General features: G+C 35.5%; 1 protein-coding gene across 2 annotated transcripts in view; it reads right to left on the bottom strand.

Annotated features, from left to right (window-relative positions):
* Positions 1 to 1,603: 1,603 nt before the first annotated feature.
* The window catches only part of BRINP1 (BMP/retinoic acid inducible neural specific 1), a 236,140-nt gene continuing 217,152 nt past the window's right edge, over positions 1,604 to 20,591 (bottom strand). For both annotated transcript variants that reach the window (XM_075184697.1, XM_075184698.1), the window contains 2 exons: positions 7,246 to 7,468; positions 1,604 to 4,911 (listed from right to left, as the gene is read on the bottom strand). In XM_075184697.1, coding sequence (XP_075040798.1) covers positions 3,771 to 4,911; positions 7,246 to 7,468 — 1,364 coding nt within the window. In that variant the 3' untranslated portion in view covers positions 1,604 to 3,770. The remainder of the gene's footprint in view (positions 4,912 to 7,245; positions 7,469 to 20,591) is intronic.

The following is a 20,591-nucleotide window of genomic DNA, read 5'->3' as shown; positions in this document are numbered from 1 at the left end:
TATCTGTGAGTCACCCTACAATGGATCTGGTGGCAACCATAAATACATACCAATGAATAAATTTGTTAACATATGTCTTTCCATGTGCAGCACTCTTTATTTTTAATTTGCACAAATGTGCATATTTGTTCCCTTCCATTCAGCACATGTGAATATTCTTTACATGACAATTTTTGTGTAGGTTTGCTGGTTTATATGGAAAAAATAAAAAAGTCTTTTCAAAGTCACTCATACTCCCAATTTAGGAACTTCATATACAGCTATCGGTGTGGACTTTCATGTCCTACCCCTTAGCGTAAATTTACTCCAGTTTGCTCCCACAGTCCAAAACCATGCTGGCTTCTGACAAACAGAGTGGTAAAGAATTAGACTGCAAGTACCAATGGGACAGGGACTGAAGTGACTTATTGAAAAAGAAAATCCTATGTGCAGTACTGCAGAATATTATGCCATTATATAAAGAATAATAAGAATTCATTTTATGCTGTAGTTTTTCTTCGCCAATCCTTTGTGTAGCTTAAATTATACTTTAGTTATGAGAGTGAGGAATCATTGGCACTGTCTCTATTCCACGTGTCACTTTTGAATGTTTTTATTATATTGGTTGAAATGGTCTTTCCCGTATAAAGTGAAAACTGAATACATATAAACTGAAAAGGTGCAAAAGGTGTCCTATTAAAATTATAGGCTGAGTCTGGTTTTCATGCCGAAAAAAGCCCTTTTTGAGAGAAAATTGCTCTGCAGCACCCCACTAAACAGGAAATACAGGTTCCAATTGTGTCATCTCTACCTTGAATCTCATTTAAATAATCTCATCCATGTTTGTGAAAAGTAGGCACATTCATAACCCACAATCAGAAAGCAGCTGTATACATGTCTAAAAGAAAAAAAATGAACCAATCATTAACAGTAATATCATGTCACTTTACTTCTTTCCCTCTTCTCAGATTTGCCTTTAGAATTTTCTACACAATAATATGTACTCCCTTGAAGTTTCATTATAGTACTGTGAAAATTCCCCTCTCACTGCACATTGTAGTTATTTATCTGCTCTGCTGCAAAAAAAAAGTTGAGCAGACAACTCGTTGGCCTCCTGTGGACTTCCAACAGATGGATGTGGCTCTCAAATTCCCAGAAACCCGTCATTGTGAATATAATAGGTTTCGACCTGTAAACACATTCAGCACTGCCTACACCATCTTTTACATCAGTTATCTCCCCAGCTTTAATATGAAACCAGAACTATTCATGAAACTGCTTGTCAGGCTTAACAACAAAAAAAGCCAAAAGAAACAAACTTAAAAACTGTGTTGAGAATAACGTCTACTTGAAATCATCAAACTTTAGGCTGGTATTGAATATTAGAACACCACAACAGTCAATGGGAAACAATGTTTCCTTTTTACATGAAGTGATTAATGATAATTTCAGTTGAAAAGCTTCCCATCTAAGAGGAGAACCATTTCTGATATATTAGTATCCTCGTGTATCCTCTTGTGATACATTAGCACATAACTGGTTAGTTAGTTCTGAGCTCTAATGTCAAACACAACACTTTCACCCACCACTCCATTCAGTATCCCATGCACAGTCAGATCTCAGCTTGGTGTGTCAATATTTTATATCATTAAGGAGGAACATGCTGGCATTTGCAGAATTAGTAGCTTGTCATCCTCCTTTTGGTTTATAATTAACATCATTATTATCATTTTATATTACATATTACAAGTTTTAATATACAGAAAAAAGATTCTCTCCCTTGTAGGGGGGCAAATGTTTGTTTTTATGGCAGTTGACTCCCTTTACTGCTGGTATTTTCAAGGCTCATGCAGGAGGTCACTTAATTTTTGAAGCATCTCTCCCCAGTCCTACTTGCTGCATTCTGAACACAGCTGTGTGCTTCTCTCACGTCTTCCCCCTCCTAGGGCAGTGATTGTCTGACTCTGGTATGGGTGAACCCACTTCATGAATACAGTTATGGGATTGGTAGACTTGTTCGAGACTTGGTTAGTGAACCAAACTGATGGGTAACTGCCATGAGGATTGATTGGAGGAGTGCTTGTCTGATGTCAAATGTCCTTAAGCTGAATTAGTCTAGATAAAAAGGTCAACAAAGGGACACAATGCATAACACTTATGTAGCGAAAAGGATTGTGCATTTTGTAAACGTCTATAATATTATAGGTACTGTGCCTCTCTTTTTAGAACAGCAGTACATATTTGGCACTGCCTGAAAATGAGCATGCTAACATAGAGTATGACTACATACTTCCATTCACTTTAAGGTCTATCTGCATGAACCATTGTATCTTTGCTTTATTTGAACAATACAGATGCTGGTGTGCCTGCTTTACTCACATTTACTTAAAATCTTTGACAATTACTGCAAGGACTATATAATGATAATAGCGATTGGTGAAAACATCCCAGAATCATCAAGTTGGTCCCAAAACATAGAATAACACTTTCCCTGATCATCAGTTACCAACATGCCTATGGAACTAATGGGCCTTATTGCTTCTAAGGTCAGGGATCATCCATCTATATATGCATATAATGTAGTAATGGATAGTAATGGATAGTGATATTATTAAGACTAAAGTTTTACTTGATATGACTGAACAGTACAGAAGTAAAGCATTTTTTTACACATAGTTAATGCTACACAAGGGCATATGCTGTGAACCTGTAGGATGGAAGACAATGTTTAAGCGTTTAAGCAAAAGAGTATTGTGCGGGCTACTACAATAAGGACATTAAAAGAAAATATAGGGACGAACATAGGGATATAATTTATGTAAAGCATATTCAATTATTATATTGAGGTTAAAAATCTAAAGCAGGGGTAAAATAAGTAGGTTTCAATAAAATGATATATTCTGCTATGTGATTACATAGCTTGATGAATTTTGGTTTGACAAATTACTATTAAAATATCAGCCACGACACAGCTGAGCTCAATGAATAATGCTATGCAACTATGCACCTTCATTAATTTGTTTACAGTCACTTGATGCAATTTTCTTCGCTTTGCACTGTTTTAAATTACAACACTATCCTGACTAACTATATACAGATCCTGGGTTAGTTACAATAATCAAACATCACATCAAGTATTAGAAATCAGAGGGAAAAAGCGTTTTTGTCTTTCAAAGGACTATGCCCAGTTAAAGGGAACTTCAACCCAGGGAAGTACCATGAATGTTTCCCCTAAATTGAGGTTAGTAATCAAGTGCAATTAGATAACTGCACCTGTACACACTACAGTACATGAAAGGAGTTAAATAGACTATAATTTGAAGATAAATAAGTTCAACTTATTTGTATAGTGTAGTTCACATTTGGGTTTATACTGAATTAAGAAGCCATAATACTCACAAGCATGGGAAAATTGTGTATCTTAATTGCTTCAGCAAAAAGCAATATTAGAATATTCTACCTGTACACATCATAAAAATGGAGTGACAGCATAACCTAATCAGTATTTGAAGGTAAATAAGTCTATCTTTAGATGTGTCTTTAACACTTGATGAAGGTTTAAAGGACTTATACTGTGAAGACCCTAGCTGGTTCTTGCTGTGAAGGTTAGCGCCCCCCCAAACAAAAAAATATTAAAAGGAAGTATGTAAATATACTCCAATTTTATCATTTGCAGCATAATCATAGTCAGGTCATAAGGTAGATTCTAAGGTAAGTAAAGTACATATAATTAGTTTTGACCTCTGGATTTCCAAAATAAATGTTCTGACTCAGAGGAAGGCATGGGAGGGTTAACATAATTTCAGTGTCATGTGATCAGCTTGCTTCAGAATCTCAGTGTTGTACAAGTCCAGTGCATGGTTGACCCGTATGATTTCACTATTGGTCAACTTCAAGCGATGCTTCAGCATACAGGAGAAGAGGTCCAGTTGTGGTTTTCCCGGTCCGGATGGAGGAGCTAAACGGTTGATTCGCTCCCGAATGTCCAACATAAGCAACATAACAGAGGATGAAGAATAAAATTGCCCACCTTGAGAGTATGACTGATTGACTTGTTGAACTGCACTACGCAAAAGATCTGGGTTAAATCTTAAGCTGTACCCATACAACTGGACTTCAGATATCTTCACATAGAATTGGCGTTTTGTAGGATCCGACAGGTCCACTGGGCCTTGGCCTGTCTCATTCCTCAGAAGTGAAGGTAGGCGTGTACGACTGCGTAGGTAAATGTGTACAGTCTCAAAAAAGGTCTTCCAGCGGTTGCCTAGTAGGAGAGTCCAATTAAAACACTGGCTGCTTTGAAGACGTGTCTTCTCCCATCTAGGGTAACCATGTTCTCCAAAAGGCATACTCCATCCTTCTGAATGGCTCCCACTAAATGGGTTGACATATACAAAGAAGCTAGGATCCAGAGTGGTGTTCCGGGCCTGACAAATCCGCATAGACATTCCAATAACCATGTGGAGGAACTCAACTCGATTTTTGTTGCTTTTGAGGGTGAGGGACATCCTTTTTCTCCAGCGTGGATCAAAGTAGGTGTCTAATCGAATTTCATTACTAATGAAAGTAGTGTGCACATGAAGACGGGAGTCCATCTTCTGCAAAAGGTAACGGAGCTCCTGGTCTTGGAAGTCCAACTCTGTCTCCAGACTCATGAATTGCTCACTGCGCTCTGAATCTACATTCTGTGCCTCGCAACGACCCCGGTATAATTTATAACCCTTGTTACATGAGCCACAGAGTGAGATGTTAGCCATACTGCACATTGCACAGCTTTGGTTTCCCCCTATAATGCACGGAATGGGTCTCTGACAAAGCATGCTACCTCCATGGCACACACAACTACGTTGACTTTCCAAGAATGTGCCCCAGAAACCATTTTCATTGCAGTAAAGTAGGGACTGCACTCGAGCCAACCACTGCTGAATTGTTCTGAAATGAGAGAAACAAATATATAATATATAAGTAATTAAGTTTGTCAACACAAGCAGAGAGAGCGTTCATGTGTGCAAATATTGTATTCTCACACCAAACACGCTCAGTTAAATACATTTAATCAAGACAATTATATTGACATGGAATATTAAATATTAGTATGCAAACGACCCTTTGTTATCCATTTGTGAAGCAGGGTTCATTTTATAACACAATGTTAAAAAACATATCATTACTATAACTAAATCTGCAGTAGATATGTTATTATGGTATTTTATTCCTTATATACATACTGTGTGTTAAAACATGGTTTATGATTTAACTAATGTTTAAGGTTTGTTTGTTTTTTATTGTATACATTCATATATTACATTCTAACCCTATAAATAATTGTGCCAATATATGAAAACACACATATTATAAGTGGCACCTAAAAATGACAATGAAATAGTGTCTGTTTATTACACACAGACATATTGATTAAATTATGTGTCTTACGGACAGAAATTCCAAATACAGATCGAAACTTCGTAAAATAAAACAAAGTGAGTGTTTTTTAAATTATACCTTGCAGGTTTGTATTAACCCTAAAATTGGTATAATTTGTGACACAGGGTCTTTAGTGTCCTGAGGAAAAGGCTTCTCAAAAGATTACTGATATGCAATGAACAAATACAACCTAAGAAATACCCATATCATGGGACTTAAACAATGCCAGTTAAACTAATCAAATGCATTGAAAACAGCATGGCTTCTCCAATTAATTCTTAGCTATGGATGACTACAGTATAGTGTACCCATTTGTAAGTAGGAAATTGTATCTCACATTTAATATCAGACTATAAAGTATTGGTTTATATTTGATAATAAACCCTTTGGTCTCTTTAGCCATGGCAATGCCTCCTTACATCCTAACTTTAAAAGAGGAATACTTTGGAATCTGACTCCATGCAAAAAAAATAATCTATATTTAATCAATGTTTTTTAAATAGAATTTGTTAATATATGACTATAGATTTTGGGTTGAAATGATTAATCTCTTCCAACTGGTAAACAGAATACAGCTATATGTGTGTAAGTCATGTGTAATAGACTGCATACGTTCCAGTTTTAGCGGAAGTAGTTCCGCCACTATGCATATATTATTATTATTATTATTAATTTTTATTTATAGGGCGCCACTAGGTGTCCGCGGTGCCGTACAGGGACAGACAAGATTACAATACGAGGTGAGACAGCACAGAATAGTAAACAATAATCACAGTTACTCAGTGAGCTCAATGCACAGCTAGAGGGGAGGTATATATATATATATACACAAGTTAACCCGTGCATGATACTCATGCATTCTAGTCAAATCAAGCTACTTAAGGTGTTAAAAAGGTTCTTGTCATGCATTTGGGGCTAGGCCAAGCCTCCTCAGGGGAAGAGCGTTACTTCCCGATGTAAGCACCCTTTTTTAACGTGGTTTTCATCTTCATCGCCACATCCTTAATCTCCATAGTCTTACTGTTCTAAAACCCCTCGATACACAACGTTTCTGCTAAACACTTTATCGCTGTGCTCAATCAGTCTTCCTTGAAGGACAGTATTCATAACCTGCACTTTCACATCACTGCTTCTCCGTACTCGTGAAAATGTGACATACAATTGTCCATGACCAAACACAGGCTCTGGTAAATAAATACCCACACGGTCAAGAGTTTGAGCCCTCAACTGGTAAATTTAGCCTTTACTACCCCTCCCACGGGGGGAAGGGGGGATGATGGAAGTTTACTGACTTCACTATTATAATTTTTTTTGTCAAATAATGTCAGTATACCAAATTTCAGGTCAATTGCATGAGCCCTTTCTGAGAAAATAGTTTTTTCCACACACACACACACTAACACACACGGCTAGGCTTATATATATTTGATATATATATGTATATATATATATATATATATATATATATACATATATATCACTACATATATATATATATATATATATATATATATATATAAAATCTGTGAGGTGCAAGATGACTTGAAATTAGTGTTGTTGAGGTTAAGAATAATGTAGGAGCAGAAAAAGAGCAAATATATGTGATTTTAGCATGTTTTTCTAAAAAATCCAAAACCAAAACACATGGGGGCGGTTTTGCCAAAACCAAAACCAAAACACAAAGCCAATACCGAGCCACAACCAAAACCAGTTGACGGGGGTCAGAGAGCATCTCTAATATATACACATATGTAGGGTGTGGTTGATAATAATGTTACAGTAGTATTTTTAACATAAACTTTCAGTCTGTTTTTTACATGTCAAGCAGCGAGACCTATGTACCTTTCTCTGGGTAGCTGGTGAGTGGGATTATGTCGACAGCGAAGGCTAAGGCCGAATAACTTTCGTGCTGTATGTTGCATCTTTTGGCGTTGTATGTCTAGTGAGCTCTGAAGCAGTTTGTAACGACTTTGCAATTCCCAATCATTTCCCCAATGCTGGTGAATGGCTCCAATACTCAGGAAGTGGCTGCTGGGTAAGCGTCTCATGAAGGATTTAAACTCATCTGAGGGGGTATAAGAGAAAATAAGTATTATAAACAATTTTATATAGCAATGACAAAACCAAGGTAGAGAAGACATACAAAGTACATAAATAAATAAATATTTTATGTAAGAGAGAGATGACACATACTATCCATGTAGTCTGAAAATTCACAGAAAACAAAACAAGAAATTATTTTTTTGGTCAACTGGGCAATATATGACCAATAAAATCACAGTGATTATACTATTAACAAGAAGCATTAGAAGAAAACTCCCCTGGATTTATATTTAGGGCTATTGCAACTATTTATCGACCTAGCTCATGTATAGATGAACTCTCACATTACAGTTTGTGCCAATTTTTGTATGAATGTGGAATCTGCTGCAAATGCTCACAGAGGAACAACGGAAAATGTCAATTTTAAAATACAGCATTTAAGCATCACACGCTTCATTAATTTGATATTTTTTATTTTCTCCCATTATACAACTCATTTCAAAAACTTTTATGTTTTAAATTAATTTAATATAATAATAATAATAATAATAATAATAATAATAATAATAATAATAATAACAACAAAAGAAAGGGGGTTTAGGTCTCCTCAGGAATTGGACTATCTTCACCTATCCTGCAATAAATTGTATCATGTGAGGAGGTGCTCACCCAACCAAACCAATTAATCAAGAGGTACATTTATTAAATGTGCAACTTTTTTATGTTTGAATATCATATTACATGGGTATTTGTGCATATTCTCTGGTTGCTTAACAAAAAGTAAATTTTTACAGGGAGAAAAAGCACTCCTATGAAAATACCCTCACCCCCCTCATCACCCATTAAATGTTAATTAGGTATCTTGTGCATCAAAATGAAATGTGGGCATTATATGAAACATATTCATATGCCCACTTGCATTTCGCTAGAAATGCCCAATCTGCCCAGCTCCTCTCATGAGAAGGTGGAAAACTGTGTATCCCACACAGATGCTAGCACCTTAATGAACCAGTCCATGCAATTCCCATACCAACTGGCATATTTGTGCATAAACGTGTGCATTATGTCTCCTGGGCCCAGTTGTGCACATTTCTAAATGATTTTTTATACAAATTGAAACAAAATGACCCAAAAAACCTCTTTTCTCACACTTATAGGGGATAAGTTACTATACTTTTTATCTCTGGTCCCCTCACCACAGACCACTATAATAGTAGTCTTATTTGTTGAAATTAATGCCCCAGTCAAAAGGAACAAATGTATTTCATATATTCAATTATGTTGCAAATGCGTTTGCATTATGTATAGTGATTATATATATATATATATATATATATATATATATATATATTGTGGCAAGAGCTCGCTACTGCTGAAGCCCACGCGATCAACTTCTTCCTTTATGCACCTTTATTGTCAGGATGGAAAAATGTATTTGACACCATATGCGTATCACAGCAATTGTGGCAACCATACACACTAGCTAGACATAGACCAGCTCTCTAAGGACCAGCCTACTTCCCCAGCATTGGTCTCACTGAACAAATTATACAAGCAAGCTTTTATACATGATACTCCTCCCCCAGCCTTAGCTTGATGGGCAGGTGACACACACACTAACAGACACACCCTGTCTGTTTGCTGAGAGGAAGGATCTTTTAAACCATGTTAGTTAACCAAACTTAAACTATTGTTTGTCACGCATAAGGTTGAACCTGGTTTATCATCAATCTAGGTGCATTACTGCACCATTGTTTTACTCTGCTTGTATGCTTTCTCTGCATTTTGTCAGATAAATGCCTCTTTGTTACAATATATATACATTAATATGTACAGTCTATAAACATTTACCACAGTCCGAAGAAGGAAAAAAGAATAATGACCTTAATAAGCACTCCAGGTACATATAAGTAGTGAAATAATGAATTAAAACATATAATTTTTATTGGTATACATTAAAAAAAGGTATATGCAGATATACCACACTAATAAAAAAGCGAAATATAAAAAAAGAGATTGTAGTGTTGAGAAATATAGAGTTTAAAAATTGAAAGTTGACCCAGTGGTGGAGCCGATCGAAATTTATAGTATTTCCTAGAGGAAAGTCACTGATATAAGATCTTTTTGTGGGAATATGCGGCACAAATTAGTCCATAAGTGTCAAAATAGAGTAGCAGAGATTGACCATGTTCTGCCTAATGACAGCGTATCGTTTGTATAGTTCTCAATATTTAGTATTGTATATAATATAACTGATACATGGCAGAGTTAGCCCAATACATTCTCCACATATAGAGATTATGTTAGATTATCATGTATCTTGGCTAATGTTGGAGATTCATAAAGCACAGGCCCTAATTATTGTGTCACAGGGTAGCCAAAAATCTAATGGCTAATTATCATTTGTGTACACCTATTTAGGCTGATAGATAGTGTTTCTAGGAATAGTTAGGTAACTCTTATTGAATAGATAATCTCTATGCCAATGGTTTCCTCATTGAGGCACTAGGTTGCTAATAATATGATATTTTATTAGTCTGCTGTGTTAGATTGGCAAATATAATAAGAGTATTTATCAAAGAATCTAGCTTAGATATATTCTGCCTAGCAACAGCATGTCGCCTGTATAGCTCTCAAGAGTTGGTATTATATATAGTTTGGGCTATAGATGGCAGTATTTGCCTGGAGTATTTCCCACATACAGAGATTGTAATAGTCTCTATACCATAAGTCTTCTAATAAGAACGCTAAGTCGCTAATAATATGTTCCCTTACGCTAATGCATAAATCTATTGTACTGGGTAGCGAGTCTAGATAGCGCTAATGAGAGATTTGTAAAGGAGTCTGTATATCAGTTATGGATCTGTGTTAGCGGCAGGACGCCGCGGTCGGCTCCGCCTACTTCCGGGTCTGATGTCACTCGGCGTGACGTCACCCCGACGTACGTTTCGCTATTGCTTAATCATGGAATTACTGGGCTACTGATAGTGAGGGACTTTTATACTACTGAGAGCCAATCAGTTTCATTTGTGGATTACATCACTCCTAACGGAGATCTATTGAAAGCATGCATAGCATTATATTGGGATTTTATTCAGGACAATTAGGTAGGTTTAAAATATCATTGTATCCAGATATAAATTTGGCATGTCACGCATATAAGTATCCTACATTATAATTGGTTCAAATTGTTTAAAGTAAAGCGGAATATGTTGTAATTGTTACTAAATATAGGACCACTTGTGTGTGTTTGTTCATATGTCATCATAAGTTACTTGTCACTCAAATCATGTATAGGATACATGTAGGGGTTTACCTGAATATTTATTTATTAAGCATTTAATAGAAAATCAGTCTGATGATGAAAAATAAAGTGTGATGAAACATGTCAATGTTGTGTGTTTATTTATTATAATTCATTTTATAATTTTATGGATTGTATTGTTTACAGTTTTCTGGTGAACAGCCTTTTGTATTTTGTTTTGTTTTTTGTTTTTTATTTTTTATTATTTTTTATTTATTATTTATTTTGTCATTTTTTATTATTTATTTTTTATTTTTTATTTTTTATTTGTTTATTTATTTTCTTTTGTTATGTGTTATATATTTTATTATATTGTTATTAGTGCAAAATAATATAATCAACTAAATTGTATGGGTATTACCAGGTGAGTTAGGGACCAATACTATTGGTCAGGTGAAAAAAGTGTAAAGGAACAAAAAATATAAAAACGAAAACAGATGTTGAAGATAAGAAGTGATGCTGATTATATATTGAGTCTGTGACGTGAAAAAAGTGAATAAAAAGAAAATTTTTTTAATTATAATTATGTATGTAATTAAATTATTCATCAGGTTCGATTAACCTGTCCAAAAAGTCTTCTGCTGTTCCTTCACAGAAAGGTCCAATATATAGTATATAATAAATAATAAAGATGTACAATGCGTGATATGCAAGATGGCTAACATCGAAATGGATGAAGGCCAAATCCAATTATATTGGGTTATTGGTACGGGCATCATAAGATTGAAGTCGGTCACATTATGATCTAAAAGTATGTTCTAAGAATAAAATTTAGAATCTATTGTGCAGTACACATGTTGCCTCATAAGATTCAAATATAGAGGCAAAGGTATTACTGATTCCTACAGGAAACTAGTGTAACTGGTATTTTCGTTTAGACCAGATGGCATTATAGAGTTCAATAAAAATATCCATCGGCTTTCCCTCTGTAGGAGTTGCTTGGTAACGTCGCCTCCTCTGATGCCCATCCTAATTTGTTCAATCCCAAAAGCTTTCAGGCTTTGGGGATTTCCTTCATGCTTGTGGAGAAAGTGTCGTGCCACTGATGTCAGTTGTTTAAATTTATCTTTATCTGTAGATGCATTCCTAATTGAGCCAATGTGTTCTAATAGTCTGTTTTTGAGCATTCTACTGGTCATGCCTATGTAGATCAAGTTACACGGACATTTTAGGGCATATATCACACATTTAGTGGTGCAGTTGATGAACTGTTCAATTTGATGTTGCCTACCATATCTATCAGAAATGTCCCTAGTTTTTTCCATATAAGGACATGCCTTGCAATGACCACATTTGTGAGATCCTTTAATTGATGGAATGGGGGTGCCCATTGAGAAATGGCTTCTCACCAATTTGTCACCTAAATTAGGTGATCTGCGCCAACTAAAATCAGGTCTTGGTCCCAAAATCTTGAATAGATCTGTATCTGATAGTAGAATAGGCCAGTATTGTTGTATAATATTTTGTATCTCCTTCCATTCATAGCAGAAATTGCCTACAATTCTGGTTTTCTTATCATTCTTAGATCTAATCTTGCCATACATCAATTTGCTCCTATCTTCAGAATTGGCTTGGTTGAATGCTCTTTTAATGAGTCTCTTACTGTAGCCTCGTTGCACCAGTCTCGAACTCAATTCTACAGATCTTTGCTTAAAATCAGAGGGGTTAGAGCAATTACGTTTTAATCTCAGGAATTCTCCCTTGGGGATATTGTTTATAACAGGTGGGAAGTGGGAGCTTTCACTGTGTAGTATACTGTTGGTTGCTGTTTTTTTGCGGAATAAATCGGTAGCAATTCTGCCATCTGGCATTTTCCTAATTGTCAAATCTAAAAAGTTGACATGTTCCTGGTGCATTTCATATGTTAAGCGTAAGTTATTAGGGTTGTTGTTGAGAGTTTCTACGAACTCTACAAACATTTCTTGCTTGCCATTCCACATAATCAGGATGTCGTCAATATAACGCATCCAAACAGTTATACTATCCGTATATTTATTAAGTTGATCAGAGAAAACAGTCTCCCTCTCCCATCTGCCCAAGTAAAGATTGGCAAAGGTGGGGGCACAAGCCGCCCCCATTGCTGTCCCTTGTATCTGGAGGTAAAACCTATTATCAAAAACAAAAAAGTTTCTCTTCAATACAAATTCAAGAAGTTCAATCAAAAAAAGGCTAAATGTGGGATTGTCGTTGGCCTGTAGGAAAAACTTGACAGCATCAATACCCACTTCGTGTTGGATACTGGTATACAGTGACTCTACATCCATTGTAATAAGCCAAAGATCTTGTTCCAAAAAGACACCATCTAAAAGTTTAAGAATGTCTGTGGTGTCCCTTACATAGGAGGGTAAGGAAGTGACATAATCACGCAAATGTAGGTCAATAAAGATGCTAGCTTGTTCGGTCAGACCTCCTATACCAGAAAGGATAGGTCTTCCGGGTGGTTTCATAGCATTTTTATGGATCTTAGGCAGTAGGTATATTGTTGGTATCTTGGGATTGTCAATACTTAGGAATTCAAATTCTGATTTCAAGATTGTTCCACTATCTAGAGCTCTTTTGATCATTCGATCATATATAGATTTGAAATCGTTTAAAGGATTAGAGAAAAGTAGTTTATAACATTGTTTGTCTCCTAGTTGTTTCTGCATTTCTTCCTTATACATGGTGATAGGCCAAATCACTATATTTCCACCCTTATCGGATGGTTTAATAACCACATCTTGCCAAGATTGAATTTCTTGAATAGCTCGTCTTTCATCTCTTTTTAAATTATCCCATTTCCTATTTTTGTTCTTCATAGATTTGAGTTTTAAGGTGTCTAGATCACGTGATACCATATTTTCAAAAACTTTTATTTGCGGGCTGATATTATCATGAGGGCAAAAGGTAGATCTTTTTTTACACGTAGGTCTAGAGATTGGGTTGGGTGTAATTACCCTATCAATTTGTTCCTCTAAGAGATGTTCTAAAATAGACAGAGCTGTGTTATCTTCCTCCTCCAAATTGGCATTACTTATTGGTATTACTAGATTTGTATTAATATCTATTCCTTCTGGAATGGATATAGAAGTATTGTGGAATCTGTCAGTATCTTCTCTGGTGACCACCGAGGCAGAGGTGGTGTCTCTTGTGGGTTCTTGTGAGTTGATAGGTTCATTACTATTGAAAAATTTGTTAAGGCGTAATTTCCTTGTAAAAAGGTGGAGATCTTTTTCCCATCTAAAGCGGTCAAAATTATTCACTGGTGAGAATGTCAAACCATAACTCAGTAGTTTTATATGGGAGTCGTTTAAAATTCTGTCTGATAGGTTGATTATCTGTAAGGGATCGTTCATTTGCCCCTGTATTTTCTGTTGTATTGATATTTGCCCCTCCAAGGAGCTCGTGAGCGATCGCGTAGATTTCTTGTGTCCCCTCCTAATGCGTTTATTCCACCGGTGTCCTCCCCTAGAGATCTCTGAGTTTCCCCTAAAAAAGTATTTTTGTTGGTATTTCTCCTAGTTCTAGATGGAGTTCTGCTCCTATTAAAAGGATTAACGTTATCATTGTCTGAGGATTCTAATTCCGACGATTCAGGACTGGTGAATATGTTTCGTCCAGTTTTTCCAATGGACTGATGTTTCCACTTGAAAATGCGACCATTCGCATAGTCTCTTTGATCGCGATTGAATTTAGATTTTTTCTTTTCGATAAGATTGTCCTCAAGTCGATCTAAATCTTGTTTATATCTTTCATATGTCTTCTGGAATAAGTCTGTTGTTTCATACTCTTTCAATTTAAGACTAAGTTGTTCAATGTCTCGTGAGTATGATTCTAATAAAAGATTATCATGCTTTAGAATAATTTGCATCAATTCCTTAGAACATTTTAGGAGAGCCGTTTCCCATTCTGATTTTAGTTCCTTAGTAGCTAACTCATATGTGGGAAATATCTTAGGTCTCAGACCTCGTGGAGTAATCATTTGTTTTATATAGTTTTCAGTGGTGGTAATATTCCACCATATTTTACTTTGTTTATGCATTAGTGTTTTTAATTGGTTCAAGTCTTCCAACCAAGGATCATTATTAGGGCTGGTATTGGATATGTCTTGATCTGGAAAAATAGATCCAAGGTTGTCTTTCCACTTATCACATCTCTTACTGAGATCTGCTCTGAGGTTAAACGTTGCCATTGTTAAATTCTACAGAGAGGGGATAGGTTGCTCGTGTTTTTAAGAGCAAAAATTAAGAAGACACTTCAGGGGAATGAGAAACCCGTTTGGGAGGAGTATATCAATGGATGAGACAATAGATTAAATATTGGTTTAGTTGATAAATATTTATTATCTTTTTAAATGGTCAGCATTAGCAAACAAATAGTGCAATGCTGGTATTGTATAAAAATCAGTTGCCCAGAATGTTACAGTATATCCATATATATAGAAATATTATTCTTGTATAGTTATACAGGTGGTATATCAATTGATAATTAATCTAAAATTAGAAAATTATTGTCAAATCCGTGCAGGAGCTAGAGTCTGAGTATAGACACTCAGTGAGACAAGTAATATCATAGACAGAGATGGGGAAAGGGGAATGGGAGAAACCGCTCCGCACAGGATAGTACCCTACCTCACTAATAGATATCCTATATTGTGGGGGGGTGCTAAGGTCATGTGTGCAAACATTTACCACAGTCCGAAGAAGGAAAAAAGAATAATGACCTAAATAAGCACTCCAGGTACATATAAGTAGTGAAATAATGAATTAATACATATAATTTTTATTGGTATACATTAAAAAAAGGTATATGCAGATATACCACACTAATAAAAAAGCGAAATATAAAAAAAGAGATTGTAGTGTTGAGAAATATAGAGTTTAAAAATTGAAAGTTGACCCAGTGGTGGAGCCGATCGAAATTTATAGTATTTCCTAGAGGAAAGTCACTGATATAAGATCTTTTTGTGGGAATATGCGGCACAAATTAGTCCATAAGTGTCAAAATAGAGTAGCAGAGATTGACCATGTTCTGCCTAATGACAGCGTATCGTTTGTTTAGTTCTCAATATTTAGTATTGTATATAATATAACTGATACATGGCAGAGTTAGCCCAATACATTCTCCACATATAGAGATTATGTTAGATTATCATGTATCTTGGCTAATGTTGGAGATTCATAAAGCACAGGCCCTAATTATTGTGTCACAGGGTAGCCAAAAATCTAATGGCTAATTATCATTTGTGTACACCTATTTAGGCTGATAGATAGTGTTTCTAGGAATAATTAGGTAACTCTTATTGAATAGATAATCTCTATGCCAATGGTTTCCTCATTGAGGCACTAGGTTGCTAATAATATGATATTTTATTAGTCTGCTGTGTTAGATTGGCAAATATAATAACGCTGATAGAGTATTTATCAAAGAATCTAGCTTAGATATATTCTGCCTAGCAACAGCATGTCGCCTGTATAGCTCTCAAGAGTTGGTATTATATATAGTTTGGGCTATAGATGGCAGTATTTGCCTGGAGTATTTCCCACATACAGAGATTGTAATAGTCTCTATACCATAAGTCTTCTAATAAGAACGCTAAGTCGCTAATAATATGTTCCCTTACGCTAATGCATAAATCTATTGTACTGGGTAGCGAGTCTAGATAGCGCTAATGAGAGATTTGTAAAGGAGTCTGTATATCAGTTATGGATCTGTGTTAGCGGCAGGACGCCGCGGTCGGCTCCGCCTACTTCCGGGTCTGACGTCACTCGGCGTGACGTCACCCCGACGTACGTTTCGCTATTGCTTAATCATGGAATTACTGGGCTACTGATAGTGAGGGACTTTTATACTACTGAGAGCCAATCAGTTTCATTTGTGGATTACATCACTCCCAACGGAGATCTATTGAAAGCATGCATAGCATTATATTGGGATTTTATTCAGGACAATTAGGTAGGTTTAAAATATCATTGTATCCAGATATAAATTTGGCATGTCACGCATATAAGTATCCTACATTATAATTGGTTCAAATTGTTTAAAGTAAAGCGGAATATGTTGTAATTGTTACTAAATATAGGACCACTTGTGTGTGTTTGTTCATATGTCATCATAAGTTACTTGTCACTCAAATCATGTATAGGATACATGTAGGGGTTTACCTGAATATTTATTTATTAAGCATTTAATAGAAAATCAGTCTGATGATGAAAAATAAAGTGTGATGAAACATGTCAATGTTGTGTGTTTATTTATTATAATTCATTTTATAATTTTATGGATTGTATTGTTTACAGTTTTCTGGTGAACAGCCTTTTGTATTTTGTTTTGTTTTTTGTTTTTTATTTTTTATTATTTTTTATTTATTATTTATTTTGTCATTTTTTATTATTTATTTTTTATTTTTTATTTGTTTATTTATTTTCTTTTGTTATGTGTTATATATTTTATTATATTGTTATTAGTGCAAAATAATATAATCAACTAAATTGTATGGGTATTACCAGGTGAGTTAGGGACCAATACTATTGGTCAGGTGAAAAAAGTGTAAAGGAACAAAAAATATAAAAACGAAAACAGATGTTGAAGATAAGAAGTGATGCTGATTATATATTGAGTCTGTGACGTGAAAAATGTGAATAAAAAGAAATTTTTTTTAATTATAATTATGTATGTAATTAAATTATTCATCAGGTTCGATTAACCTGTCCAAAAAGTCTTCTGCTGTTCCTTCACAGAAAGGTCCAATATATAGTATATAATAAATAATAAAGATGTACAATGCGTGATATGCAAGATGGCTAACATCGAAATGGATGAAGGCCAAATCCAATTATATTGGGTTATTGGTACGGGCATCATAAGATTGAAGTCGGTCACATTATGATCTAAAAGTATGTTCTAAGAATAAAATTTAGAATCTATTGTGCAGTACACATGTTGCCTCATAAGATTCAAATATAGAGGCAAAGGTATTACTGATTCCTACAGGAAACTAGTGTAACTGGTATTTTCGTTTAGACCAGATGGCATTATAGAGTTCAATAAAAATATCCATCGGCTTTCCCTCTGTAGGAGTTGTTTGGTAACGTCGCCTCCTCTGATGCCCATCCTAATTTGTTCAATCCCAAAAGCTTTCAGGCTTTGGGGATTTCCTTCATGCTTGTGGAGAAAGTGTCGTGCCACTGATGTCAGTTGTTTAAATTTATCTTTATCTGTAGATGCATTCCTAATTGAGCCAATGTGTTCTAATAGTCTGTTTTTGAGCATTCTACTGGTCATGCCTATGTAGATCAAGTTACACGGACATTTTAGGGCATATATCACACATTTAGTGGTGCAGTTGATGAACTGTTCAATTTGATGTTGCCTACCATATCTATCAGAAATGTCCCTAGTTTTTTCCATATAAGGACATGCCTTGCAATGACCACATTTGTGAGATCCTTTAATTGATGGAATGGGGGTGCCCATTGAGAAATGGCTTCTCACCAATTTGTCACCTAAATTAGGTGATCTGCGCCAACTAAAATCAGGTCTTGGTCCCAAAATCTTGAATAGATCTGTATCTGATAGTAGAATAGGCCAGTATTGTTGTATAATATTTTGTATCTCCTTCCATTCATAGCAGAAATATAAACAATTGTGCTAAGTACATTCATGTTATATAATTTATTGCAACCCAATGTTATAATATATATGGGGGGAATTCAACTGGTTGCGTTAAAGCCGTAAGTAATGCTGCCTGCTTACTATTAGTGCTACTATGTTAATAGTGTGCATTATTACCATTAGTATGGTAATCTGCAACGCTGGTTTTTGCTCATGGATCAGGGAAATCAGGGTTAAAATTACTGTATTAACGGTAATAGAGCGCAGGCCGCATTACTTTTGGCAGTAACGTGGCCAATTGAATTCCCCCTTAGTGGAAGTATTGCTGCATTCACATATTTTTAAATAAAACTTTGAGAAATATCTTGTGCACTATAAAACCCAGGTGCTAGCATTGTGCACCTGAACAGGTAAATAGATTATCCACACAGACATTGTTGACAGACCCACAGTTATTAAGAGACCCTTGTTTTCAAGATAGTTCTTAATATGTAACAAAATGTTTAATTAGTATATTGACATATTCTTGCTATGTCCCCTGCATAAACATGCGAACCTGCAAATACAATGTGCTACAATAATTAGCAAACCTGCTATCTCCAGAGCTGCTGTTAATCTGATCACACACACCCCATTGAGTGCAGGGAACTAGACATCTTGTCTCCACCCCTTTATCAGACTTTATGGGCTAGGCTACTAAAGGGTGGTTTGGCGATTTTTCCGATGGTTTTAAAACCACCGGATTTTCTAAAGCCCAAACTGCCATTAAAACGGCCAGAATTGACATTTTACAAAACCACCACTTTACAAATCTCCATCCCGATTTTAACAATGATGAACATACAAGCCACAGGATTTACTAAGCTGGGGTTTGCAAAACCGCCATCCAAATGGCCAAAATAAAAGAGGTGGTTGTGAGTGGCGAGATTGCTCAAACCGCATGATGTTTAAACAATTTTGCTATTCAGAACATAAGAGAAAGCACCATTGAAATTTAAATAATTTTGGCAATCATTATTTATTGATTAATGGGCAAAATTTATTTAATATTAACCTTTTTTTTAAGGGGACTCTACTATAGCATTATATTATGGGGGAAATGTGAATATATAATATTAACTGATAATGGTGGATATTTATGTTGCACAATTTTTACATAGTGCCTGAATTATATAATAATGAAATCATTTTGTCCCCTTAATATAATGAAAAACATTTTCCCCATAAGTTAACATTAAATTCATTTTGCCCCTTATTCAATAAATTATTGCCCAAATAGTTTAAATGTCAATGGTGCTTTCTCTTATGTTCGGAATGGCAAAATAGCAAAAACAGCATGCTTGAGCTATCAAATCATTCAGAAGCAGCTATTAAAACTGTCCTGTCCCGTCTTTTGGATGACTGTTTTAACCAAATCGTCAGCGGTTTAGCTTCTTCAATCCTACACACATTATCATACATTTTAAATAGCAGCCTAAAGCCGCCCTATAGCAAATGCAATGGTTTGGACCATTAAACCACTGGTGATGTGAGGTGGTTTAAAACTGGCACCAAACTCGATTCTTAGTAAATCTAGCTCTATGGCACCTTCAATGGGGTCAATCGTGTGACTAGGGTATAAAGTATGAGAGAGGATGGCTGGGTAAAATAGTGGGACCTCTGGATTACAAACTCTCAGACGGGATCTGCAGATCCTTAAGTGAGGAAAGTTCTTGTCACAAGGCGTTGTGTGAACCAGTGTCCCAGGCCAGGAGTCACAGCACTGCTTGTGGCTGGAGACTAGGCCCCACACAGAGTAATTACCAACCGGGGCTTAGCTAACGTATAATCATATGGCTGTAATTTGACAATGTTATTGTATTGCTATTATTCTTATGCTGTTCCATGTGTATTTACGCAAATTAACAGCACATTTATATTTCTAGTTAATCCATTCCCTGGTCGATATGTACCCATGTGGGGTCACCCCAGACATGTGTCTATACAAATATATGAACTACAGTTAAAGGTAAAGAAAGACTTGATTATTGGAGCTTATATTCTTAAAGAAGAAAGCGAACAAAAGAGAAACATGATGCAGAGAGTTTCTAAGGATTGTAAAAAGTTGTAAAGGCTGTAAGGGTTTGTTTACAGTGCAGAGCTTCTAAGATAATTCACTAAGCTTCAGTGAAGTTATGCTATATTATGCTTATGAATAATATTTGTGGTTTCCTTCCTTCAGGCTCCCTTCTGCACAAGTGCTTTAAAG

The sequence above is a fragment of the Mixophyes fleayi genome, chromosome 9, assembly GCF_038048845.1.
Source record: "Mixophyes fleayi isolate aMixFle1 chromosome 9, aMixFle1.hap1, whole genome shotgun sequence".
Classification (NCBI taxonomy): domain Eukaryota; kingdom Metazoa; phylum Chordata; class Amphibia; order Anura; family Limnodynastidae; genus Mixophyes; species Mixophyes fleayi.
The sequence above is the reverse complement of the archived record's forward strand: the minus strand, read 5'-3'. Positions and strand labels throughout refer to the sequence as shown.